General features: G+C 36.8%; 1 protein-coding gene across 2 annotated transcripts; it reads right to left on the bottom strand.

Moving 5' to 3' along the window:
* Nucleotides 1–11,957: 11,957 nt before the first annotated feature.
* On the bottom strand, nucleotides 11,958–13,777 carry LOC149588756 (uncharacterized). Of its 2 annotated transcripts, XM_089862189.1 has the most exons (6): nucleotides 13,741–13,777; nucleotides 13,260–13,412; nucleotides 13,078–13,201; nucleotides 12,800–13,017; nucleotides 12,344–12,642; nucleotides 11,958–12,282 (listed from the first exon to the last, which is right to left on the bottom strand). In XM_089862189.1, the coding sequence occupies exons 1-6, from the start codon at nucleotides 13,753–13,755 to the stop codon at nucleotides 12,060–12,062; spliced, it is 1,032 nt and encodes a 343-aa protein (XP_089718315.1). In that variant the 5' UTR covers nucleotides 13,756–13,777; the 3' UTR covers nucleotides 11,958–12,059. The 2 variants fall into 2 exon arrangements, with proteins under 2 accessions (XP_089718315.1, XP_089718316.1); XM_089862190.1 differs by lacking the exon at nucleotides 13,741–13,777 and having other exon boundaries at nucleotides 13,078–13,155; nucleotides 13,260–13,676.
* Between the last annotated feature and the right edge of the window lie 9,751 nt (nucleotides 13,778–23,528).

The following is a 23,528-nucleotide window of genomic DNA, read 5'->3' as shown; positions in this document are numbered from 1 at the left end:
GTTTCTTCAAACCCATTCCTAATTTGAAATAGATACCTGGGAACAAACCCTTCTGCGTAGAGTTTTCTCTACCCACTTGTTAATTGAGTTTCGTTCCATGACGTTACGGTTTTACTCAATTTCTCCTATCCATGGAATTTTTCTGAGGTTAACGGGAATAGTTAGTCAGTGAGCACGTATAAGAAGGAGAGTCAGTATGACTGATGAAGGCTCTCGAGCCGAAAGCTCTCATCTCAAGTGTATTTTCATTAGGCAATTTACACCTAATAAAGTACTTGTATTTTATTGCCATAAGTCCTCTCTTCTTTTTAACAAAATTTAATTATTAACGTTACACTATGGCTTCGAAAAAGTTTAACATTTAATTAGTATGAATCGGAAAGGTAATTATCGAATTAAAATTTAATTAGATTTAGGATTAACTAATTAGCCAATTGAATTTTCAATTAATCTTTTACGCCAATTTGTAAAAAAATCGAGGAATTAACTCATGATTCATCTATTTGAATAAGAAAAAGCCTTATTATATCAATGAGTAAGCCTTAGTGCTACTCTAAATTTTTCAGCTCCTCAAATATGAGAGAATACTAGTACTAGTAGAATATTTCGTAGTTCGCAACTGCCCCATTTCGAAATTTCGACTGTTTTACCTACTCGAATTAAAAGCAGTGCGCATGTATTTACTACTCAGGAGTCCATTATAGGAACTGTGGCAAGAAAATGAAGAAATGAGACAAATTTTAACATGACGGAAGGCTCGAGGCTTGTCTCATTTTTCGAGAATAATTCACGGCTTCCGTACCCGTTTTTCAATGGCATTGAAAGATTAAACTTGGCATTACCAAAGTACTAAATCCATGGGCACTTTTAAACTTTTATGTTTACTTATGGTTTCTTTTTTACCTTAATTAGAAAATAGTAATTCTAATTAATTAGTTTGATAAATAAATGTCTAATTTCTAATTGAATTGAATTAGTTTCTATGTCTAATTGCTAATTGGCTATTTAATTAGTTCATAAATATTTCCCTAATTGCTAATTGGCTAATTAATTAGTTCACAAATATTTCCCTAATTGCTAATTCTAATTCAATTAGTTGTCAGCTAATTAGCACAGCTCTGCATGAAATGTGTGATTACCGAGGTGATTACAAAACATTTCTGGTAAATCATTTGATTTTTCCTCATTTTCTCGAGATTTCACGTGATTTCAAGTGATTATCGGGGATTTCTGATTACCTTTGATTAAGCCAAAAGGCATGTTATTACTGATAATTTTCTAAGAATTCTAGAAACTATTTCTACGGTTTTGTACACCTGATTATGTAACTAACCCCTCGATTGATCACATGCGAAATTCTGATACGGAGCCACAGCTCAGTACCGTTTTTCAATGGGGAGGGGGATTGACGGAGAATTTGGTCTTTCCGACCCTCTTTCTCGTATGTGCTCACTGGGTTAGTTTAGGGCGTTGTCGGTTACCTGTGGCATATGGGTTAGATCCCACCCTTTTATACATTTTAAAAAAGCCACAAGGCTTAGTTCTCGCTTTAGGTACAATTTCCTAAAAGCGGTTTTAGAAATTGTCGTGTATACTTATTGTTAAGTCTTATTCCGAAAAATTGGGAAAAGTACTTCCGCAATAATACCCTGTTTCGCGTATGTAGCAACAAAGGAAACTAGTCCCTGCTAATAAAGGCTTTCTTACCCTTTATCTTGAAAAATACCATTTATGCTCAAAAAATTGGGTTATTCATCTGGGAAACAAAGGGCCAAAATACCAGAGTTCCGTTGAAATAAGAATATAAGAAACCATGCCGTTAAATTTATCTTTGCCATTAGTTCCAAAAACAGGCTTTTCAAAATTCAAGTAAGTTTCTTCAAAACAATAATTCCTCGTTATAAACTAAATAGTGTTAGCGGATGAAAATTACCACTGGCAATAATGTCGTCAGCTCATAGACCGTTGCTTAATTTTGACAATTCATCGACAGTTTATACTTACTTACCACATACATACAGATGATATAGACTTGTGCACAAACAGATGTGATGAATATAGTAGAGCTAACAGATGTAGAGATGGCCGATACCAGTCTTAACCCGATACTGATCGATACCGGTGCAAACATGAACCGATACCGATCAATACCTATATTTACTCACTATGATCCAAAAACCCGATACTTCAGACGATACCGATATTTTTAGTATGACAGTGCCATTTACATATGTATTAAAAATACTTGAAAATAATTTTAAGACTAATTTCGTGGATTATACTACTAAGTACCTACTAAGTTTAGAGGTATTTCCAAAATAATACCTGCACTGCTTGTCTTTTTTAACTAGTATATACTGAGAGGCCCTTTTATCCTTAAACTTCTCTTAAAGTTGGTTCTTAAATAAACTAAATTCAGGTACTTTTTATATAAATGAGAAATCATCACGAATGACATTCACTGAAATGTATTATCCAATTTATCCCCATCAATACATTACTGAAAGACATAAAAATGGGACGTAGCGCCATATATCGCATTTTAAACGAGTATCGGTTTAGTATCATATTAAAGCAACCGATCCGATACTATCGGGAAACCCCGAGCAAAAACGGATTTATGTACTAAGAACGTCGAATCATAGCTTAGCCTCTAGTACCATCGTCGCATACTTTATTGTGAAACTTCATATGCTTATATTTTGACTCCACCCACAAATTTTTGTATATAGCGACTTCTAGTGGTCGAAAATGTCATTCTTATCTCTATTTTCTTGGTTAAATAATTTTTTCTTTATTTTATTTTTTCGAAATTGCGCCAGTGGTAAAAAAGCAAAGTGGACAACAATGCGATATAATTCCCGATTTAGTGGAATTAAGTTTTAAAGTTGAGAATATATTTAATTTAATTTAAATAGTAGTGTCTTTAATTATCTGGTTTTTCTTTCTTTATACTAAAATCAGAATTGTAATACAATTATAAGTTATTATTATTATTTACTTACCTTATGCAGTGTCTATATTAAAAGCCCAAAATAAACGAGATAAGGCCGATAGATGGCGAGCGCGAGTTTTGAAATTATAGGCCACTCCCATCAAAACATACAAAGTAGTCGAGGATGGGTACGGAATTTGCTACGTTCAACGTTCTTCTTACATAAATCCGTTTTTGGTACCGGTTCATCCCTAAACAGATGTATTAACGTTAAATTATTGAGATTTTTAGATAACCTTGCTACGTTCAACATTCTTCCTACAAAAATCCGTTTTTGGTACCGGTTCATCCCTAAACAGATGTAGTAACGTTAAATTATTGAGATTTTTAGATAACCTTGGCAGGATTTTTATAAGGCCTAGTTTAGATTCGATATTTCGGAAGTAGATAATTGTAAACAGTAACGTTTTGGAAAAGGCATATTATAATTCGAGAAAGGCTATTTTATTTTGGAAGCAGATAATTGTAAACAGCAGGAGCAAAGAACTAGGTTAGATATGAATAATTTGGTTAAGTTAAAGTTGATTATTTCAACTAAGTGGCATTAGGTTAGGTTAAGTTGGGTTGGGTTAGGTTAGGGTACGTTGGGTTGGGTTCGGTTATGTTTTTTAGGTATTGTTTCGTTTGGTAAGACTTAGGTTAGTAATATTTTGAAAATAGTGTAACAATGTTACGCCCTTTCTAAAATATTGTTGTTTATCTTCATTGATTTTCCAAATAATAATATTGTTTTTCCAAAAAATTACTGTTTGTCATCTGCTCCTGTAAACAGTAAAGCCCCGTTTTCATGAGAGCGATTTGCGAGAAAAAGACAGCGATTTGCGAGAAAAAACCTGAAAAAATCGCGCGAGAATATTTCTCGCCTGTTTTCATGTTTGCGAGAACTTTGAGACAATAGCGAGAAAGAGCCTGCGAGATCGATTTTAGCGATATCGCAAACGTCTGTCTGGTTTTGATTTCTTCGCTCTCGCTTCAGCGATTTTTATAAAATTCCTCTACGTCACAACTTGACTGAAGTTAATCAGCCAATAAAACTGAATAAAAATTGTCACGCGCTTTTTGTTAAATTATTTGCCAACATTAGGCCTAATTTTTAAAACTGCGGGAAAGAACTTTTTTCTCTTTGAGCGCGTGCAGGATAGAGGCGGTTATTAACATTAGGCTTAATTTTTCAGAAACCTTTTAGATATTTCTTTATTTTTTGATTACAATCCTAAATCTGTCGGAGGAAAAAAGCCTACTAATAATGAATATTTCAAGCCTTTTATCGAAACTTTGAACATTATAATTAATCAAATTTAAACCTGGTAATGGCGGTAATGTCAAATTTTCATCTGTGTTGAAGATTTAGATACAACTAACCAACGTTTCATAATGTCACTCGGATTTTCTGGTTGGCCTCACAGGGTGAGCCCACCATCTACTTTTTGTTTAAACTGTAAATTTCTGTTCAATCTGAATAAAATTTGCAAAACCAAAAGCTTCTTTCTCAGAAGTAGATCCTTGAATTTATGTAGAACCGCCATTTCATGTCGGGTCGGCTTAATATGAAATCGCATTCTTATAAAAAATCGCTCTTCATGAAAACGAAAAAGTACAAGCGAGAACTTGAACTAAGTCTCCCTAAAATCTTGAAGCGATATCGCTGTTTGTAAACTCGCTCTCGCTCCCGCAAATCGCTTCGAATCTCGCTCTCATGAAAACGGGGCTTAATGTTTTGGAAAAACAATATCATTATTTGGAAAATCAATGAAGATAAACAACAATATTTTAGAAAGGGCGTAACATTGTTACACTATTTTCAAAATATTACTAACCTAAGTCTTACCAAACGAAACAATACCTAAAAAACATAACCGAACCCAACCCAACGTACCCTAACCTAACCCAACCCAACTTAACCTAACCTAATGCCACTTAGTTGAAATAATCAACTTTAATCTAACCAAATTATTCATATCTAACCTAGTTCTTTTTGAATTCATATAACCCAGCTGGGCCAGCTTACACCATAATAAACAACCATCGTTTTTCGCATATCAGATTTTCCTCTCTTTAGAGAACTGCTGTAACGGTACGCTGCGTTTACGTGAACCGCTGTATCGGTTTTTGCTGTAACGGGTAAACTGCCATTATTTAGGGAACTGCTGTTATGAGGACCGCTTTTATGAAATCCGCTCATACGGTAACTGCTCATGTGAGGGCTTCCCAATGTCACAGCTAGACTTGTGCACGAACAGTTGCCATAGACTTGTGCACACAGAGATTCAGAGATGTCATAGATCAGTGTACAAAAGGTGTCATAGATTTTTGCACAAACAGAGATTCAGAGATGTCATAGATCAGTGTACAAAAGGTGTCATAGATTTTTGCACAAACAGATGTCATAGACTTGTGCACAAACAGATGTCATAGACTTGTGCACAAACAGATGTCATAGACTTGTGCACAAACAGATGTCATAGATTAGTGTACAAAAAGATGCCAAAGACTTTTGCACTAACAGATGTAATAAACTTGTGCACAAACAGATGTCAAAGACTTTTACATAAACAGATGTCATAGATTTGTGCACAGATGTCATAGACTTGGGCACAAATAGTTGCCATAGACTTGGGCACATATAGTTGTCATAGACCCCTGCTTAAAGGGATGTCATTGACTTGAGCACAAGCAGATGTCAAAGACCTGTGCACAAGCAGATGTCAAAGACCTGTGCACAAACAGATGTCATAGAATTGAGCACAAAGAGATGGAATACACTTGAAAGCACAGGGATGTTATACATTTGTGCTCAAAGAGATGTCAACGACCTGTGCACAAAAAGATGTCATAGACTTGAGCACAAACAGATGTCATAGACTTGAGCAAAAAAGAGATGGCATAGACTAGTGAACACGGAGATGACATAGACTTGTGAACACGGAGATGTCATAGATTTGTGCACAAACAGATGTCATAGATATTAAAGATCAATAGTTGCATGTTCAAGTAAATAAGTGGGTACCTCGACTAGGAGAGGTAAAAATTTTGCTTGCCAACTTGTTTTATAAACGATATAATTATCAGTTACGCTTTCAGGTATGCAAATGTTACAACCGGAAAAGTCGGAATTCTGGAAGTATGAATTTAAAAAATTTCTTCAAATTTAAATTAGTCTTTGCAAGAAACTGACGCGTTTTGTTTTTTATATTAAGATTAACACATGCTATCTTTTTCACACAGGCGTTACTTTATCACAATTCATTTTTAAATATGTACCAATATATGGCGGCTGTTATCCTACAATTATTAAACATAAGGTAAGCCTCCAGACTACAACGACATAGATTTGTCAATTTTTTGTTAGCGGTTTCTTGTGAATCGGTAGTTTACCGTCTGTCATTTACTAGTAATTTACCAAATACCGTAAAAAATTACCGATTTTCAAATACCATATTTTTGCCTTGTAAATTACCTCCGTAAATAACCCTAAATTATCATTACCTCTACGGGTGTTGATGACATAATGGAGAGGTATTACACTGGACGTTCTGTTTGTGTGTGTGTGCGTCGGTCAGTGTGTTTGTCTGTCGCCGCGTTCGCAGTTGGCAAATCGGAGCAAACGTACATCCGGACCGCGTTAGCAAATCTACTCCATTATCATCGTTAGGGTTAAGATGTACGCGGCGATGGGCTAGGGTTACGAGAAACGTCTAGCCTCTCAATGGCAGGGCTTAGTGAAAATAGCGAGTTTTAAGCGCGTACGCATAAGAACATAACTCCAACCGTTGGATAATCTCATACAGTACATTAGCGAGTTAGAAAACATGGTATTGTTCTGCCTTAGCACACAATAAACCAGAATGTCATCCTTACCACCAATATCGATTGTATACCAAAATCCCCCCAGCCAAAATCCCCCCGGCCAAAATCCCCCCAAATCATAAGTAACGGACAAAATCCCCCCAATGTAGGACAAAATCCCCCCAAATCATTATAACAAGACAAAATCCCCCCAAATCAATATAACAAGACTAAATCCCCCCAAATCATTATAACAGGACAAAATCCCCCCAAATCATTATAACAAGACAAAATCCCCCCTAATAATTATAACAAGACGTAACATTGTTAAATGATTTATAAAATATTACTAGCCTAACCAAACCTAACCTAACATAACAGTAACGTTTTGGAAAAGGCGTAACATTGTTAAATGATTTGTAAAATACTACTAACCTAACATAACAGTAATGTTTTGGAAAAGGCATATTATTTGATAAGTCAATGATGCTAAACATTTATATTTTGGAAAAGGCCTAACATTGTTAAATGATTTATAAAATATTATTTGAGAAGTCGGTAGGATTTCGGTATGAGGTCAAAAATCATTTTAGAGCAAAATCAAGCACACCATTCGATAGAGCAAAATTTAGATCTAAAATATTCCCCGCTTTTTTCAAATTTCCAAAAAAAAACCAAAAACATTTTTTGCAGTATAGGTGAACAAGGTCAAAAACAGTGTGGAAAACATCAGAGGGCCAATAATTTGGCACCTTTTCCAACCTAACCTAACCTGACCTAACCAAACCTAACTAAACCTAACCTAACCCAACCCAACGTAACCCAACGTAACCCAACCTAACCTAACCTAACCCAACCCAACCTAACCTAACCTAACCTAACCTAACCTGACCTAACCTAACCCAACCTAACCTAACCTAACCTAACCTATTCGGCCTCTTAAGTGAAAATGAACCCTAACGTTAAACATCAATATTTTGGAAAAGGTGGCAATTCTTATGGGGGATAAGACTTCTTTTTTTTTGGAAATTTGAAAAAAGCGGCGGCCATTTTAGATCTAAATTTTACGCTCTATCGAATGGTGTGCTTGATTTTGCTCTAAAATGATTTTTGACCTTATTCACTCATACCGAAATTGTACCGAGAACTCAATGAAGCATAACATCAATATTTTGGAAAAGGCGTAACGTTGTTAAATGATTTATAAAATATTACTAACCTAACTTAACCAAACCTAACCTAACCTAACTTAACAGTAATGTTTTGGAAAAGGCATATTATTGGGGAAGTCAATGAAGCTAAACATCAATATTTTAGAAAAGGCGTAACATTGTTAAATGATTTATAAAATATAACTAGCCTCACCAAACCTAACCTAACATAACAGTAACGTTTTGGAAAAGGCGTAACATTGTTAAATGATTTTTAAAATATTACTAACCTAACTTAACCAAACCTAACCTAACATAACAGTAATGATTTGGAAAAGGCATACTATTTGAGAAGTCAATGAAGCTAAACATCAAAATTTTGGAAAAGGCGTAACATTGTTAAATGATTTATAAAATATTACTAACCTAACCTAACCTATCCTAACCAAACCTAACCTATCCTAACCAAACCTAACCGTTAAATATCATTTGGAGGGATTTTGTCTTGTTTTAATTATTTGGGGGGATTTTGTCTTGTTATAATGATTTGGGGGGATTTTGTCTTGTTATAATGATTTGGGGAGATTTTGTCTTGTTATAATGATTTGGGGGGATTTTGTCTTGTTATAATGATTTGGGGGGATTTTGTCCTACATTGGGGGATTTTGTCCGTTACTTATGATTTGGGGGGATTTTGTCCGGGGGGATTTTGGCTGGGGGGATTTTGGGTCACACCCCCAATATCACTGGGCTAATTCGGGTATAATAATTTGTTTGACTTGTTACTCATCTAAAACAGATTTGCTTTAAAGCCCGTAGAATTAGACGGGGAAAATGCGACAAGTATACTTCAAGGCGATCAGGTAACACTGTCTTAATAGGTGTTTTTTCGGGTTTTCCCAAGATAGTCATAAATGTTCTTGCATTTTTCTCGTAGGATTTTGAATTTATCTTATGGTTGTTCAATGTGGAAGATTTCTACGAAAATGAATATTGGCTACCGACACTGACCTATGTAGAGACTGATCTACTTCTAGTCTCACGCACTCCTGACAAGTTCCCGAAGTATTCGACTAATTTCATTAACTTTGATACTTGGGTATGTGCTTAAAATAGCAAGTCTCATTTAAGCGGCACATTTTAAATTAGAGATGGCCGATACCGGTGCAAACATGAACCGATACCAATATTTACTCACTATGATCCAAAGCCCGATACTTCAACCGATACCGATATTTTTAGTAGTACAGTGCCATTTACATATATTTATTAAAAATACAAGGAAATAATTATAATTTCATGAATTATACTACAATTACAACGTTTAGCGGTACTTCAAAAAATAATATCGAGGCTTGTCTTTTTTGACTATTATTAGCTAAGAGGTCCTTTTATCCTCATACTTCTAGTAACTGATAGTGATTTATCATTGCATTATTGAAAGCAAATGTTAAATTAATTCACAACTTGAAAAATATTCACGAAACTAACTTTTTTCCTTTTTCATTTTGCGCCCATCGCTAGATGGCGCAAAATATTAGGGAGCATAAACGGAAAGTTTAACTCCTCCTTCGTTTCGTCTTCGTCACACCGCTTATTGGACGGCGTCGAAAACCCCACCTTAATTTTCACCCTCAGCTGTCAGTCAGCTCTAGCTTTAGAATATGTATACACTACGCAAACAGAACGGAAATCGCAGAGCTAGTCGTAGCCCAGTGGTAAAACGCTCGACCGTTTTTTCCTCGTGGATTGTTTTAAAACCGAGACTCGCGCGTTCGAGCCCACCTTGAAATTTTAGCTAAAAATTTATATTTATTTTAAGCTATTTAATTCATTTACAAAATATTATTTTAAATTATATAAATTATTTTGTTTTAAATAATATGAAAAAATAATATTTTAAATAGTAATTTGAAATATAATTTGAAATATATTTTGGTAAATGCCAGGTGTTTATTTCGCTAAAATATACAAGATGTCGCCATACGAGATGTGGCGCAAAATTGTAATGGTCCTCTTGGGACCCTTGTTTCATTTCAAAATATGGTGATATAAAATATTTATTTTTATATTGAGTGGCGACATCTTGTGGTTACCGTAGAAATGAAAATCTCGGGTCAACTAAACATAAAAGCAGACCAATAACGTTTCGGTTTATTACTTGATATTGTCAAATATTTATAAAACATGGAGGAATTTAATCATTTCGCCTGTTTTCTTTTCTCGGTCATTCAAAATAACAAATGGCGATAACTGGTAAAATATAACGTACTCAGCTGAATTGTATGAAAGTTGAAGGCTGAACGTAATTTAGTGAATTACCTTATTTAAAATAAATCCTTGGACTAGTTACATTATCTTTGGACAGTAGTAAATCAACTAACTTCCATGAAGGGTGCTTTGTAGTATTACTTCTTCATTTTTAAGTATAGTTGTAGGACAAGCAATTGCAATAGAATGAATGTATTTATTCTTAAGTTTCTCCACATTTCGACAAAGCAACCTTGCAGTATTCTTATGGCGTGTAGAATTTAACTTTTAGGGATCGCTTTTCGTGCAACACGAGCAACCACGAAAATTATTTGCCTGAAATATTGATAAAATCCTCTGCGCGTTTGAACTTGTTTTCTGAGATTTCGCTTTGGTATGTTACTTTTAATTTTTGGCGTGAGTGAAAATTGAACCACGTTGAAAACATGAAAGTCCTATTTTTGTTTTACTAAGCTGTGAAAGAATCAGATCAAGGATAATGGTCCTACATTCCTTTGGAGGAAATTCTTATTTCGGGGCCCACTTTTGTCGGAACTCGAGTTTGAATTAGCTTGAGGATATCGATTCTCCGATACCGAGAATTAAAAAGAGCAATCTTAGTAAACTGTTCGCGTGTTTCACCTTATTTACCGAGCCTAAGCGGGTTACTTTTAATTTGTGGCATGAGTGATTATTGTCAGAAGTTTATGACTTCTTATCCTGGGAAGTATTGGACTCTAACCATATCCGGAACCATCCCTGTTAGCCAACTTCTTATTAGGTCCGATCACCGCGCCACCTACGGCGCTTCTCTCATTTTCAGGTGGCAGGCTGATATGCGCGCCAGCAGCGGGCAAGTAACGAAACTTTAAGGTGTGACCTGTGGTTTAGGTAACGAATCAAAAACGGTGACAAGAACAGCTGTTTGTTAGAAATTCCGTTCAAACTAGCGTGGGGTTCTAGGCCCAAGGGATTGTAATGGATTTTCAGAGAGTTCTAGACAGACGGCTTTTCAACGATTGGCGGTGAAGAAGTTTTGAACACGCCCCACAGTTTGAGAGCCACAGCCTCTCGGCATGGGATTTTTTTAGTAGACTAGATCGTTTTTCTTGTGGGGAGGAAACTTTCAACCCTCTTTTACGATTGCCATAGGCAATTTTGACTAGCAGGGATGGATACTATATAAAGCCTTAGTGTACAATACTTCCCAGGATAAGAAGTCATTAACTTCTGTTATTATTACTTTTCGAAACATAAACGTCTTAAGTTGTTTACTTCAGATTTAATGGAAGCAGAACAGACATGATGGTTTTGTATTCCTCGGCTGTCGTTGAATAACGTTTTCTTGTGTGGCGACATCTTATGGTTACCGTTGTAATGATGATCTCGTGTCAGTTAGAAGTCAATAAAATATCTTTCAAGATCGCAATACAATATAAAGCGGCATCATTTTAAAAAGCTATGCATAAAAGTTTCATCATAGTTTGTGATAAGAAAAACTCCTTAATATTAGGGAAGAAATTCTTTATTCGAAATACTTTTAAGCGAAATAAATAGTTCTTTAGTAAGGAGAGACCAGTACACCCCAGTTTGAGTGACGTGTCGTGTTGCTTTCCCCTTTGTTCACTCTCTGAACTTCTAACCAAAAGAGCTGAAGGACGTTATTATAAGAAATTTTTGTCTTTTGTATGAATTTGTGTGGCGGACTATGAAGCGGCCGAATTTCTTCTATTAACTTGAGCAGTAGTTGAAAATATTCAGTGCACCAGAAAATGGCCAAAAAGCGATTTGGTAGGTGATGGATATGTTTTTGCAGACACTCTTCTTTTTGTAGTAGTAATGTATGTCTAAAGGTCAGACTCCGATAAGCTATGACGCTATACCTGGATTACTTTCAACATGTCAACGTATATTTCGAGGGCGAGAGTCACGAAGGACGCGGAGAATCCGAAGAGACAAACGCGGAAAATGACCATAAAAGCGGAGACGTTGATGACGAAGAACGAATCAAGGGTTTCTGTTCTCTGACAGGGATGCAATTCATTCTTCAAAGACGGGTTCAGATCCTCGAAGCAATCGCCTTCGGTCAGCTGTCGCAACCTGATGAATTTGATAAACTAAACTTTTACTATAAACCTGAAATTTTAGAGGAGACACTAACCTTCTGTTGATGGTCTTAATCAGAGTTTGAGAAATGTTTTTGTTGTAATATATCACCCGGTAGGTTATCATTAAAGGCTGGCTTAGTTTCATTTTGCAACTCCCTGTCCCTGCGTACCGGGCCTTGATTATATTCCAGTGAAGCGTATCCGTAGAAATGACAAATTTTTGTCGATTTTCAATTCCTGAATGAATGTCTTCGTTTTCGGTTAAAGTTCGAAATGTCTGGTAACACGAATCTGGGGTCGTATCTGCTCGCTCTATTACTTCCGCATATGCCGTAGTTATCAATGCATTTTTCTAAATCGAATATAAAATAATTGGAGAAACCTTTCTCTAAATCAAAAAAGAGAGGCACGAATAACTTCCATATCTATCTAAGCTTTTGTCTATGAAGGGATATCCACACTAAGCCTGAATTACTAAGCCGAATGAGTAATTCTTATATTAACCTGACCTGAATGAAACTGAGTTGCGCTGAGTTTTTCGTCAGCAAAGGCTTCGCATTGGGAAAATGAAACACATCGTCGATGGTATCAAAGGGGAGTACTTCCGATTTGCTCGAAAACTGTGATGTCATTTCCGAAGATACGAAAACCAATAGAACGAAAGATGCCAGACTCCACAAGACAGATAGAAAACGAGAGACTCCGTTGCAATTCAAACTTTGAGGACCTGTGAATGAAATTGAATTCGGTTTTGAAATGAGCATAGCGTTACTTTATTATTTCTTACTCGTTCCCAAAAGACATTGCAACAAAAACATGAAGGGCAGTTCGGATTTGACTTTGCCATATTTAGAGTTTAGTTTCCCTGTCATGTAAAGCAGCAAAACGACACCAATTGACCCAACAATTATCTAGATACAATTCGTATCAACACACTTTTTTATCTGTAAATAAGGAAATACAAGTTACCCATTTGTTGACAACAGAGAAAATATTATTTTCATTTGATTGGTTTATTCCGAATAATATTTGGGTTCTCGAAATATAAAATGGATGCGAAGTTGCGAAGGACTTGAAACGATCTCTGGTTAAGGACAAAGGTGATAGAGAAAAATCTCCCTCCTGTGTACAGAAATGTTTTGCTCAATTATTATTGAAAGAAGTTGACCAAGAACTAAGAACTGTAAGAATATGTAAAGACTCGGATTCAAACTAATCCTCCCATGCTTCGTGATAATTAACCTCCTTATAAGACTCAATGCTACTTATTTTCGAATCAACTATTCCCTAATTATTTTCACGAGAATTTTACAATAAAATGACAATGCGTTTTTACAGTGTTACAACCAAAACATGATATCTCGTGGATTGTAGAAGAAGATGAACCCCTGCTAACATATTCTTAGTATCAAGAATGAATTCTTGGTTCATAATATATATTGAATTATACATTTCTTTCGAGCATTCCTAGAAGACCATTCCACGAATTATTTACTTTCGCTCCCCAAAACTGATCAGCATTCGGGATAAGAGTAACGCTGAAAAACATTTCCACGGTAGTGGTTGTTAGTTGTAGCATAAAAAAAAGATCATCAACATTACTTGATATTGTCGAGTATTTGTAAAACATGCAGGAATTTTATCATGTAGCCAGTTTTCTCTCCCCGGTGATTCGAAAAAACAAACGGCGAAAACTGGTAAAAAATATAACGTACGTATGAAAGATAAATGCTGAACATAATCTGTTCAATTATCTAAGTCCTTGCAAATGGACTATGAACATTATCCTTGGACAGTAGTAAATCATGAAATTCTTCAAACTTACTGCACCGAAGGGAGCTCTGTAGTATTTTGCTGTTTCATTGTGCATTGTTGTGACTTTTTAGTTTCTCATTGTATCGCTCAGACTCGTAGGAGAACCAATTGCAAAATAATGAAATGTATTTCGGTCGTTTCTCAAGTTGCGCCGTGCATATCCACAGCCAAAGCGCAGTATCCTTATTGCGTGTAGAATGTAGCCTTTGGCTCCTCACACAAAGCGAGAACGCACGAAAATAATTTGATTTCCCAGATTTCGCTTTGGCATGTCTCTTTTAATTTGTGCCATGAGTGACTGTTGTACCCCGTTGAAACCATACAATTCCTGAAGTTTATTTACCTAAATGTTTTGGGGGGATCGATTCTCGCATACTGCGTGCACCCACGCGAAGAATTTAAATAGCTGTCTTAGAAAACTATTTGCGTGTTTCAACTTCTTTTCCGAGCCTTTGTGGGGCTACTTTTAATTTGTGGCATGAGAGAATATTGTACCTGTTCAACCTTTAGATGTTGTTTTCTTCAGTTCTTAGGGAAACAGAGCAGAAATAATGGTTTTTCTTTTCTTGGGTTGTCGATGTTAACGGTAATAGTTAGTATAGGGCGCTGTCGGTTAGCTGTGGCATAGGGGCTAGCCACCACCCCTCTATGCATTGTAAAGGGACCCACCTGTAAACAAGCCACAGGCTTAGTGTGGAAATCCCTTCGTAGGCAAAGCTTAGATTATTATTATTATTATTATGTTCAAAATCCTTTCGGGTGGCGACATCTTATGGTAAGATCTGTGCGTAGAAGTTTCATAATGGGTAATGATAAAAGATATATCACTTAATATTTGGGAAGAAATTCTTAATTCAAAATACTTTTAGCGATATCAGAAGTGCATCATATTACAGCTCCCTAGAAGTACTGGGCGATATAACATCGCTGTGTATCAGCATTGTCTCCCAGGTCTGAAGGGAAAAGGGTATATGCAAAACGCAGCGGCGAATTTGTGAACTAAACCAGAGGAATGATTTTGACGCGAAAGAAATTTTTAATAAGCGGGGCAAGCAAAGTAAGTGGTAGCATAATGTAAGTGTGTTTGTCCTAATCAAATTCATCGCCCCATTTTTACATTGATGTTGCACGTGTTGATTAGTACAGTCAGGAGTTCATAATAACCCGAAGTACGAAACTGGTTAAAAAGTCCGTAACAACAAAGTTTCGCCGTAAAGCTCAGCGGACTCATACACCGCTTAACTCCCAAAGAAATAGTTACCCCATTTTTTAGCGCCACGCTCATTAACTTACACACTTCCGGTTTAGCACTATTTTTATCTTGTGATTTTGGGAGCGAAAATGGCTCACGTCTACTTCTGTCGGAACGGTGTAAATTAAGCCTTGGCTAAGAAGTTGGCTTTTAGTCGGGGTTTCTAGTTTTCTACAAAACATTTAAACGATCGTCAATGATGTTTTGTTGTGATATGTGTGAGTGAGAATTCCGTGGTTAAATTAAAACGGTTTGGACAAATTTATTCCCAGTATCTTCAATATAAGAATTGCAACGTGTTTCTACGTCCACCATATCGCCATTTTTCTTTTCGACGGAGATCCCAGCCAACGGAAGTTTTGGAACGAAAACCAACGAGCATAGATACCACTACGATATACTGTAAGGTTGTATGTCCATAAACAGGCTAATCCTTTCTATGCGCAACGACAGAATCTTGTTGTTCGCGATTTTTACCATTAGCTCTATGGCCAGTTTCATATTTGGCAGATTTTCGCATGTTAATGGAATTTCAAATAACTCATGCTTTTTTAGCAATTTACCTATTTGGTTTTGTCCTCCTATAAGACCATTTAAATATGTTACTGAAAATATGATTGCTAAAATAAAATACTTAGACTTAGTTGTTTTTATTGAAACTTCCGAAGTTCAACATTCAATAGGTAGACCCTACTTGTTTCTTTTCTTTTTTCTTTCTTTTAAATAACTCCGAATCTTAACTTCGCTTTAGTTTAAGTTATTGGATGGAATGGACCACCAAAAACGCCATTCATTTTCTATGGGAAATTAAGCGAAAATGTGTGTAGTGACAAGTCTTATCTACAAGGGCCCAGCGGCTTTTTGTAATACCAGTAGTTGATTGGGATCATTCCTCAAATAAAAGATAAGATATAGGAATAACGCTATCACGTCTGATAATAATTTGTTTGACTTAATTTGAGTCTTGCGTTTGGCGTGTTCGGTACGCCGCTTCATTGTGCCTGTGCATTGAAGAAATCAACGTGGCGTATGCGTGGATAAACACCAACTGCGTCACGACGGAGAACCACCCCCATGATGGAGATTACGCCCAGAACGGAAGCGAAGCGCGCCTGTTGCTCAGCATTTTAATCTTTAGTTTAATGCCGGCATGTCTCGTTTTGCCATGGGATTTCTTTTTTAAACAGCGCTTAATTAAAAGAAAATCCGTCGAAGAGAGATGGTGCGATTAATTATCTTTGCTTATATTGGCTCCGAAAACGGAACCCACGAGGCGTCCTCACTTCAGAACATATTAGTAGACATATACTGAACAGTGAACCAACAGATGTACAGTAGCAAAGAAAAATTAAGTCAAAATAAAATTCTTCTCAGAACCGACTACGTCAGATTATGAATTGATGGTAATTAAAGCTAGACTAAGGAGAGAATTGAAAACAAAATTTCTTCAGAATGACATTTGCTCCGATTTCGAAACCGCGAAGCCCGCGAACGCAGCCGGACAGACCTCTGGGTTTTATCAGAAGCCTATAATTAAACCTCCTTCGGAGGGAAGCCTCTATCAAGCCATAGACGCCACGTTGAAAATCTGAAACGTCTTGGTTTCGCGCTTCACTAAAGAGAACACTAAAGTGGTTGAGGACTGACAACTAATGAATAATCTTTGTAGAAAGAAAATAGTTCGACCTTGCCCAAAAAAAAAAAAGATAAAATAAAATGGCGGTGCACATACGATCAAAATACGAGGAGAGACAATGATAGTCTTTGGAAATCGCCGAATACCAATCTAATATAAGCCTAGTATTCTTTTCAACATTGTTTTTCAGTTTTTGGCACTTTTTCTTGGAATTATTTTTGGAAATATTCTCTTTCAAATTTAAAAATATTGAACATAACCATCTTATTAGACCATAAAGTCCTAAGTGTACTTGGGAGTGTTTGTCTAAAGTAAGCGAGATTTTTACTAATAAATTATGTAAAATTTCTTGCCTTTCATTCCCAATATGCTTTACGAAACTTTCACTTGTAATATCTTTTAAAATTACATCAAAAACAGCTTCAATATCCATTATTGAACTAACCCTGGGCCTACCATCACTTTATCACAGACTCCACTGTAGCAGACGACAGTTACAATTTCAAAAAAGCCGCTGGCGTAGGACTTTTATTACCTCTCCGTGTGACGTAGTCCAGGAGAGGTTCTGTAACGGCCGTGTCTGTGTGTCTGTCTGTCTGTGTGTCTGTCCGTTGTTACACCCACGTGACCGCGTTCGCAGTTTGCGTATCGGAGCAAACGTGTTCGCCATTTCCGAACTGCTTTCACAGTCACGGAAATGGCTCCTCTACTTGAGTTCTCACACCACCATCTTCTGGTCTTTGTCCATCCCACACGGACACCAGTCTGTTCTTACTGGCTTCTAATCACCACCATCTTCTGGTCTATGTCCATCCCACACGGACACCAGTCTGTACATACTGGCTTCTAATCACCACCATCTTCTGTTCTTTGTCAATCCCACATTGACACCAGTCTGCACTTACACTGGCTTCTAACACCACCATCCACTGGTCTTCCGTCTATTCCACATAGACACCAATCTGTATCATTGGCTTCTACTCCATTATCATCGTTTGGTTTTAGGATATACGCGGCGATCAGCTAGGGTTACGAGAAACGTCTAGCCTCCCTAAGGTGGGATCGCCACCAAAGGTTTTCGCAATTGCGCTTTTTCCTTACTATTATAATGGAAACGAATCGTATATATACCCCAAAATTTGAAGAAAGCGGGCAAGAGGGGTACCCTTCACTTTAAACGTCAATATTAGCAAAGTTTGAGATAATAATAGATATAACTTTATTTTAAACGATTTAACTATTATTAATGTTAATTATTGAAGATTAAAATAATTAAAAATAATTATATTTATTTTAATATTAAAGATAAACCTCTCGTGCAAAGAGAGAGATTATCATTGCCTCCTATATCTACCAAGGCCCGTGCATGCGATATATTTCCTTCATTGCCTCCTATATCTATCAAGGCCCGTGCATTGTGATATATTTCATTCATTGCCTCCTATATCTATCAAGGCCCGTGCATTGCGATATATTTTTCAAAACAACAACAAAAATGGGAAGCTCCTCTCAGAAACATAATAATTTCTTTTCTCTGTATATGAAATGAAAATATGGATAATATTGCGCTCCTTCTTTAATGGTATGAATCCTTGCCTGTCTATTAATATTTTACGTAGGAGTAATACGTTTTTAGCGAAGTCTAGAGAGGATAAACATAAGCGATATTGTTTCGGAAAAAAAATACTGCTTCCACTAATGGGTTTATACTCCTTGTTACTGTTGTATAAAGTAATCATGATAAAAGCTTAACAAATTACGAGAGGACAGATCTTTTTATCCTCTTGTTTTATTCTTAATAAGAATATAAAACCTTTATTTTGTATCAAAAAATATTTTTGGTGCTAAGATTGCTTTAAAAAAATCCAAACGGTTAGGCATTGGTAAAAAAGACAAATGATATTTTTCAAATCTAATGAGATAACGCCCACCTAGTTGAAAATTGCCCTTTTTTATCCGCGGGAGCCATTCTTAATGAGAATTTCGATGCTAGTAGGTTGTCAATTAAGCTACCGGTATATTATTGTTGTTGGAAATTGGACATTAAGTCAAATTTAGTGGTTGTATAGGGCCAGCAGGTTTTTGCCGCTTCTTTTTGTGAGTATTTGGTTTTTGTATGTAAAATGGAGGAAGATAATGTTGAGAGTAAGGATGAAATGAGGAAGCGCAAAGCGCGGGAAAAGATGAGGGCAAAAAGGTCGACGTTTTCATTGGATACTTAAGTTTATATAATCTTCTCGACACGGAGAGGTAATATTTTGGTTTTCCCAACTTGTATCTTATGTAAAGGCGCTATTTTTTCGCCGTCAATAAAATTGTATCGCTGCGTCGATGTCTCTAAGCGCGAAAACAAGACGTTTCACGTTTTTTGCCTAGATAGAGGCTTCTCCTCTTATCCGCTTCTGGTTTTATCAATAGACACAAACAGATACGGTCGTAACAGAGCCTCTCCGTGACATACCTCACTCTGAGAGGGAAAAGTTGCTGAGGCTGAAAGATGAAGGAGTTTTATTTACGGGATTTGATTAGGGGCAATTCGTAACGTCGCTTTTGGAGTCAAGCACGCCAATTGTTCTCTAGCGTTATTCATCTAGTACGCAGCCACTGGCGTAGGATATTGAAGTACACAATGACAGCGCTGTCCTGCACCAATCACCTAGCATATACACGCTTCTTAATACACAGCCAGACCAGTTATAATTACCAGAAGTATATAATACTTCTCTTCGAGAGAAGTGTACCACAAAGCGGGACAACATCATTCTTGCCAACATCGGAACATTTGGAGAAGGGTTACTAAACCGAATCACATACGTGATAGATAGTTCCCTCATCTTTAGCGTTTAACTATTTGGCAAGACGCGTTTGTGAATTTTTGTCTCACCCCAAGACGAGGTTTGTGCAGGTTGATTACTGGGGATTTAGTACCAAACAATTATAGAATTCACCTTTCGGTGCGATGCCCATCTGAAGTTTGATTAGCAGGAGACCAAACAAAAAGGGTGAGCCAGGGAAGAATGACGTTACATAACTAAAGTATTAAGAGGATATAGTGTGTCATCCTTCTTCTATTATCCCCTTCTGTAATTATGAACCTCTTAAACGAAAATCATCCCTCATAAAAGCTCACTACAATTTGCACTTGAATAACAATTAACCCCTTCATTACGAAAATAGTTCTTCAAATATGACTGGCCATTTTTTGATCCGCTGTTTAATTTTCTAGCCAGGAATAATTGGCAAAGTAAAGAGAACACTTTTATTTCTTCTTGATTTATTTAATTGCACACCATCTTAAATCAATTTTAAGCATTTGGAAATTTGTCAAACGACATATCCGGTGCTTTTCGGTACGTCTGCCAGTAGCAGTTCTACAAAAATGAAATGAAAATCAGCGTAAATTAAACAATTAAAGGGTGCGGTAATCTTGGCTGGCGATCAGTCCATATACTGCTCAAAACGCTTTGGTATTATGTATAAAATTTGAAAGACATCAACAAGCTCAAGTATATAGAGAAATCAAATTAGCTATCGAGCCATTGGTTAAATCAGAAGTGAGATGAGACTAGAAGTGACGGGCTCTAGCATTGGTAATAGATCCTGGCATTAGTGAACAAATTTGAGGATTTTACGCCGCTTCAATCGCGCCTACGCTAGAGAGAAAAAAATTGGTCGAGTTCCAAAAAACTTTCTTACTCCCTTCCCCTCAACCTAAAGCGGCGAAACACGGACGCGGGTCCTTGAATCTAGTTCGGCCGTCTACCACCGCGAGCGTCTCATGTTTTGGAGGGGAAATTCTGAAACCGCCACAAGAGGGCCAACCGTTGGTGTGTTATCAAGAATATTCACTTTCGCCTAGTGAAGAATTTGGTTAGCTCATTACTTCTATTCTCATCTCACTTCTGGTTAAATTCAATTTTAAAACTTAAATAACAGCAAAATGTCTTCGGTCGACATTTATATAATTCCGATAACAATGACGAATGATTTTATTTCCTTTGATTCCTTCATTTAAAGATACCACTTCTCATTCAATGCCATTAGTAGCGGGCTTAGCTATGTCCAGACTGATTGCCGGCTGAGGATTCTACCATAATTAAGAAAAAGTCGAGTTACAACTCGACTCGAACAGAAAAATCAAATTGTAAATCTTAGACGTTTCCCTCAATGGCCCGATGGCAGTTTGGCACGAGTATACAATTCTTGCGCTAAAGTCGCTCGCGCAAAATACGCGGTTGCCAAAAATGATCGTTTGAAATTTTCAAAAAAGGCCTAGCCTAAGCTTGTGTTGCAAAAATAGTCCACGGTAAATGCCCGACACGCTGGCTTTTATTAGCCACATCGTAGTATACGATAGGCTCTTAGTTTGTCCCTAGCCGTCGTCCTTAGTTGTAGTAGTAGTAGTGGCCGGGGTTGTCGCTTCGTTATCGTCAGATTTTAGCTTAAAAGGAACTTTATATTACCACAACCCACCCATAGGGGTTACTGGGCTCGGTTAGAGATTTAATTTTAATTAAAATTTTTTCAGGTCAGACCCGGGAATCGAACCCGGGTCGCTGGCGTAGTATACAGACATTCTACCACTGAACCATAGAGACTTGATAGAAACCCCGAGTTTTTTATCATTTATTTTTATCTCTAAAATATTGGGGTGATGTGGGGTGGGGTGCCTCTTAATCTGTGGGGTCGGATACTTTTGAATTTTTATCTGTGGGGTCGGATACTTATGAATTTGTATGTTTGGGGTTTTTATATTTATTTTCTTTTTATTTATGTGCTAATTAAATAGATAACGATTTTCCCCGTTTCCTACCGCGCTCCTCATGTGTTTCGTTCTCGTTCGGTAGCTATCGTCATCTATGTTATGTTTGACTGGAACGTTTTGGCGGTTAATTCAAATGTTGGTTTAGATAGAGCTAACATAGTGTTAAATGAGCGTTATGCGTTTGATCATTTTAGCATTGCTAAAGGTAATTCGAGGGGATAATCACTAAAATGCGTAATCACTATAACTAAACTTTCTCTTTCAAAAGTTTCTGGGCATAAGTCCTTGTTAGAAATTTATAAGATGCGATAAGTGTGCATCGGCATAAGTGTATGTTGTAAACTCGAGGGCATTATCACTAAAAACTATCTGTTCTTCGATTCGCCGGAATATTAGAATTACAGCATAAGTAAATTTATACGGTTATAATTTTATCACTGTTTAGAGTAGGGAATCGAGGGGCTATTAACTCTGATTTTATGCACGGTAAATCATTTAAGCATTGAAAAAGATAGCGCTATTCACTCATTAGGGTAAGGTATAGAGGGGTTATCCACTCATTAGGGTAGGGTATAGAGGGGCTATTCACTCGTACGATGTGGCTACTATTACGAGCCCTTGGGCCGTTTTGTTAACTAAATATTCGTGTGGCAGGACCATTTTCCGCCCCATAATCCGTTTTTGATAGGTCTTTAATCGATTAATAGAATTTTAAATGTTTTGAAATATGGTCGATTATTGTCATTTTTGAACTCTCAAGGACTATTCAAATAAAAATAGTTTAACTTCAGTTTGATTAGAGCCCCAGAAAGGTATGACAGAGCTTGAACTCTAACATTGCCACGCGCACGATATTCTTTGTATGCACGGTTTTCTTGGGTCTCGGACTTTAATTATTTGAAGTATTATTTTCTCGAATAATTTACTCATTCAACCGAGTTTAAACTGACTAAATTGTTTGAACACCACGAGAGGCAAACCACTATAGCGATTACGGCTTTCGCGTATTCATTTTAGCACTTTAAGATTCCTTTAACACAGTCGCATACACGATTACGCTAAGTGAGTTGCCCCTCGACACAGACCCGATAACGAAAGATGCGATGGACTTTACCAGAAGTACGCTCAAGGTATAATCTTCAAAGTAAGCCAAAGTGACGTTCGGGTAGACTTGCTGAACTGCATCGAGGTAACAGTTGGACAGTCCTTGTATCTGCTAAAATTTTCAATGAAAAGTTAACTTTATATGAAGCGAGGTCGGAGTACAATATGCGAACGTGACTTTTAATTGATTTCTTCAATGCCTTATCGTATTCAAGTTAAGATTGTAATGGCGAATTTCATTGGTCTGCTCCTAGGTCACTCACGATTTGACCTCTCAGAAAAATACAGCTCCGAGCGGATCTCTCGTCTAGCGCGAGGCCGTTGGAATATGTAAATCCAAGCAATAGCTGATCTAGATCGATAAATGGAACACGCAAAATTTCTCAGAGCGGTCCGAGAGCACCCTGAGCACGATGGAATTCGCTATTTGTCTTTGTAAATATAGAGTTTAAATTTGGCGAATAAACGTGGTCGCTACAGGTTGACTTAAGTCTATTTTAATTAATTTCTTAAACGCTTTAATATATCATATGTTTATAAGATATGTTCCATAAGTATGACTCTACCTATAATTCGTAATGCTAGAGACTTACTGAGAGCTTGACAACACGCGGTCAAGTTTTGCAGTCCATCTAGTCCTATTTAGTCGCTTAACGAAAATCTATG

Source organism: Phalangium opilio, unplaced genomic scaffold (assembly GCF_054372755.1).
Source record: "Phalangium opilio isolate 3A_F unplaced genomic scaffold, DU_Popi_V2 ptg000537l_1, whole genome shotgun sequence".
NCBI lineage: Eukaryota > Metazoa > Arthropoda > Arachnida > Opiliones > Phalangiidae > Phalangium > Phalangium opilio.
The sequence above is the reverse complement of the archived record's forward strand: the minus strand, read 5'-3'. Positions and strand labels throughout refer to the sequence as shown.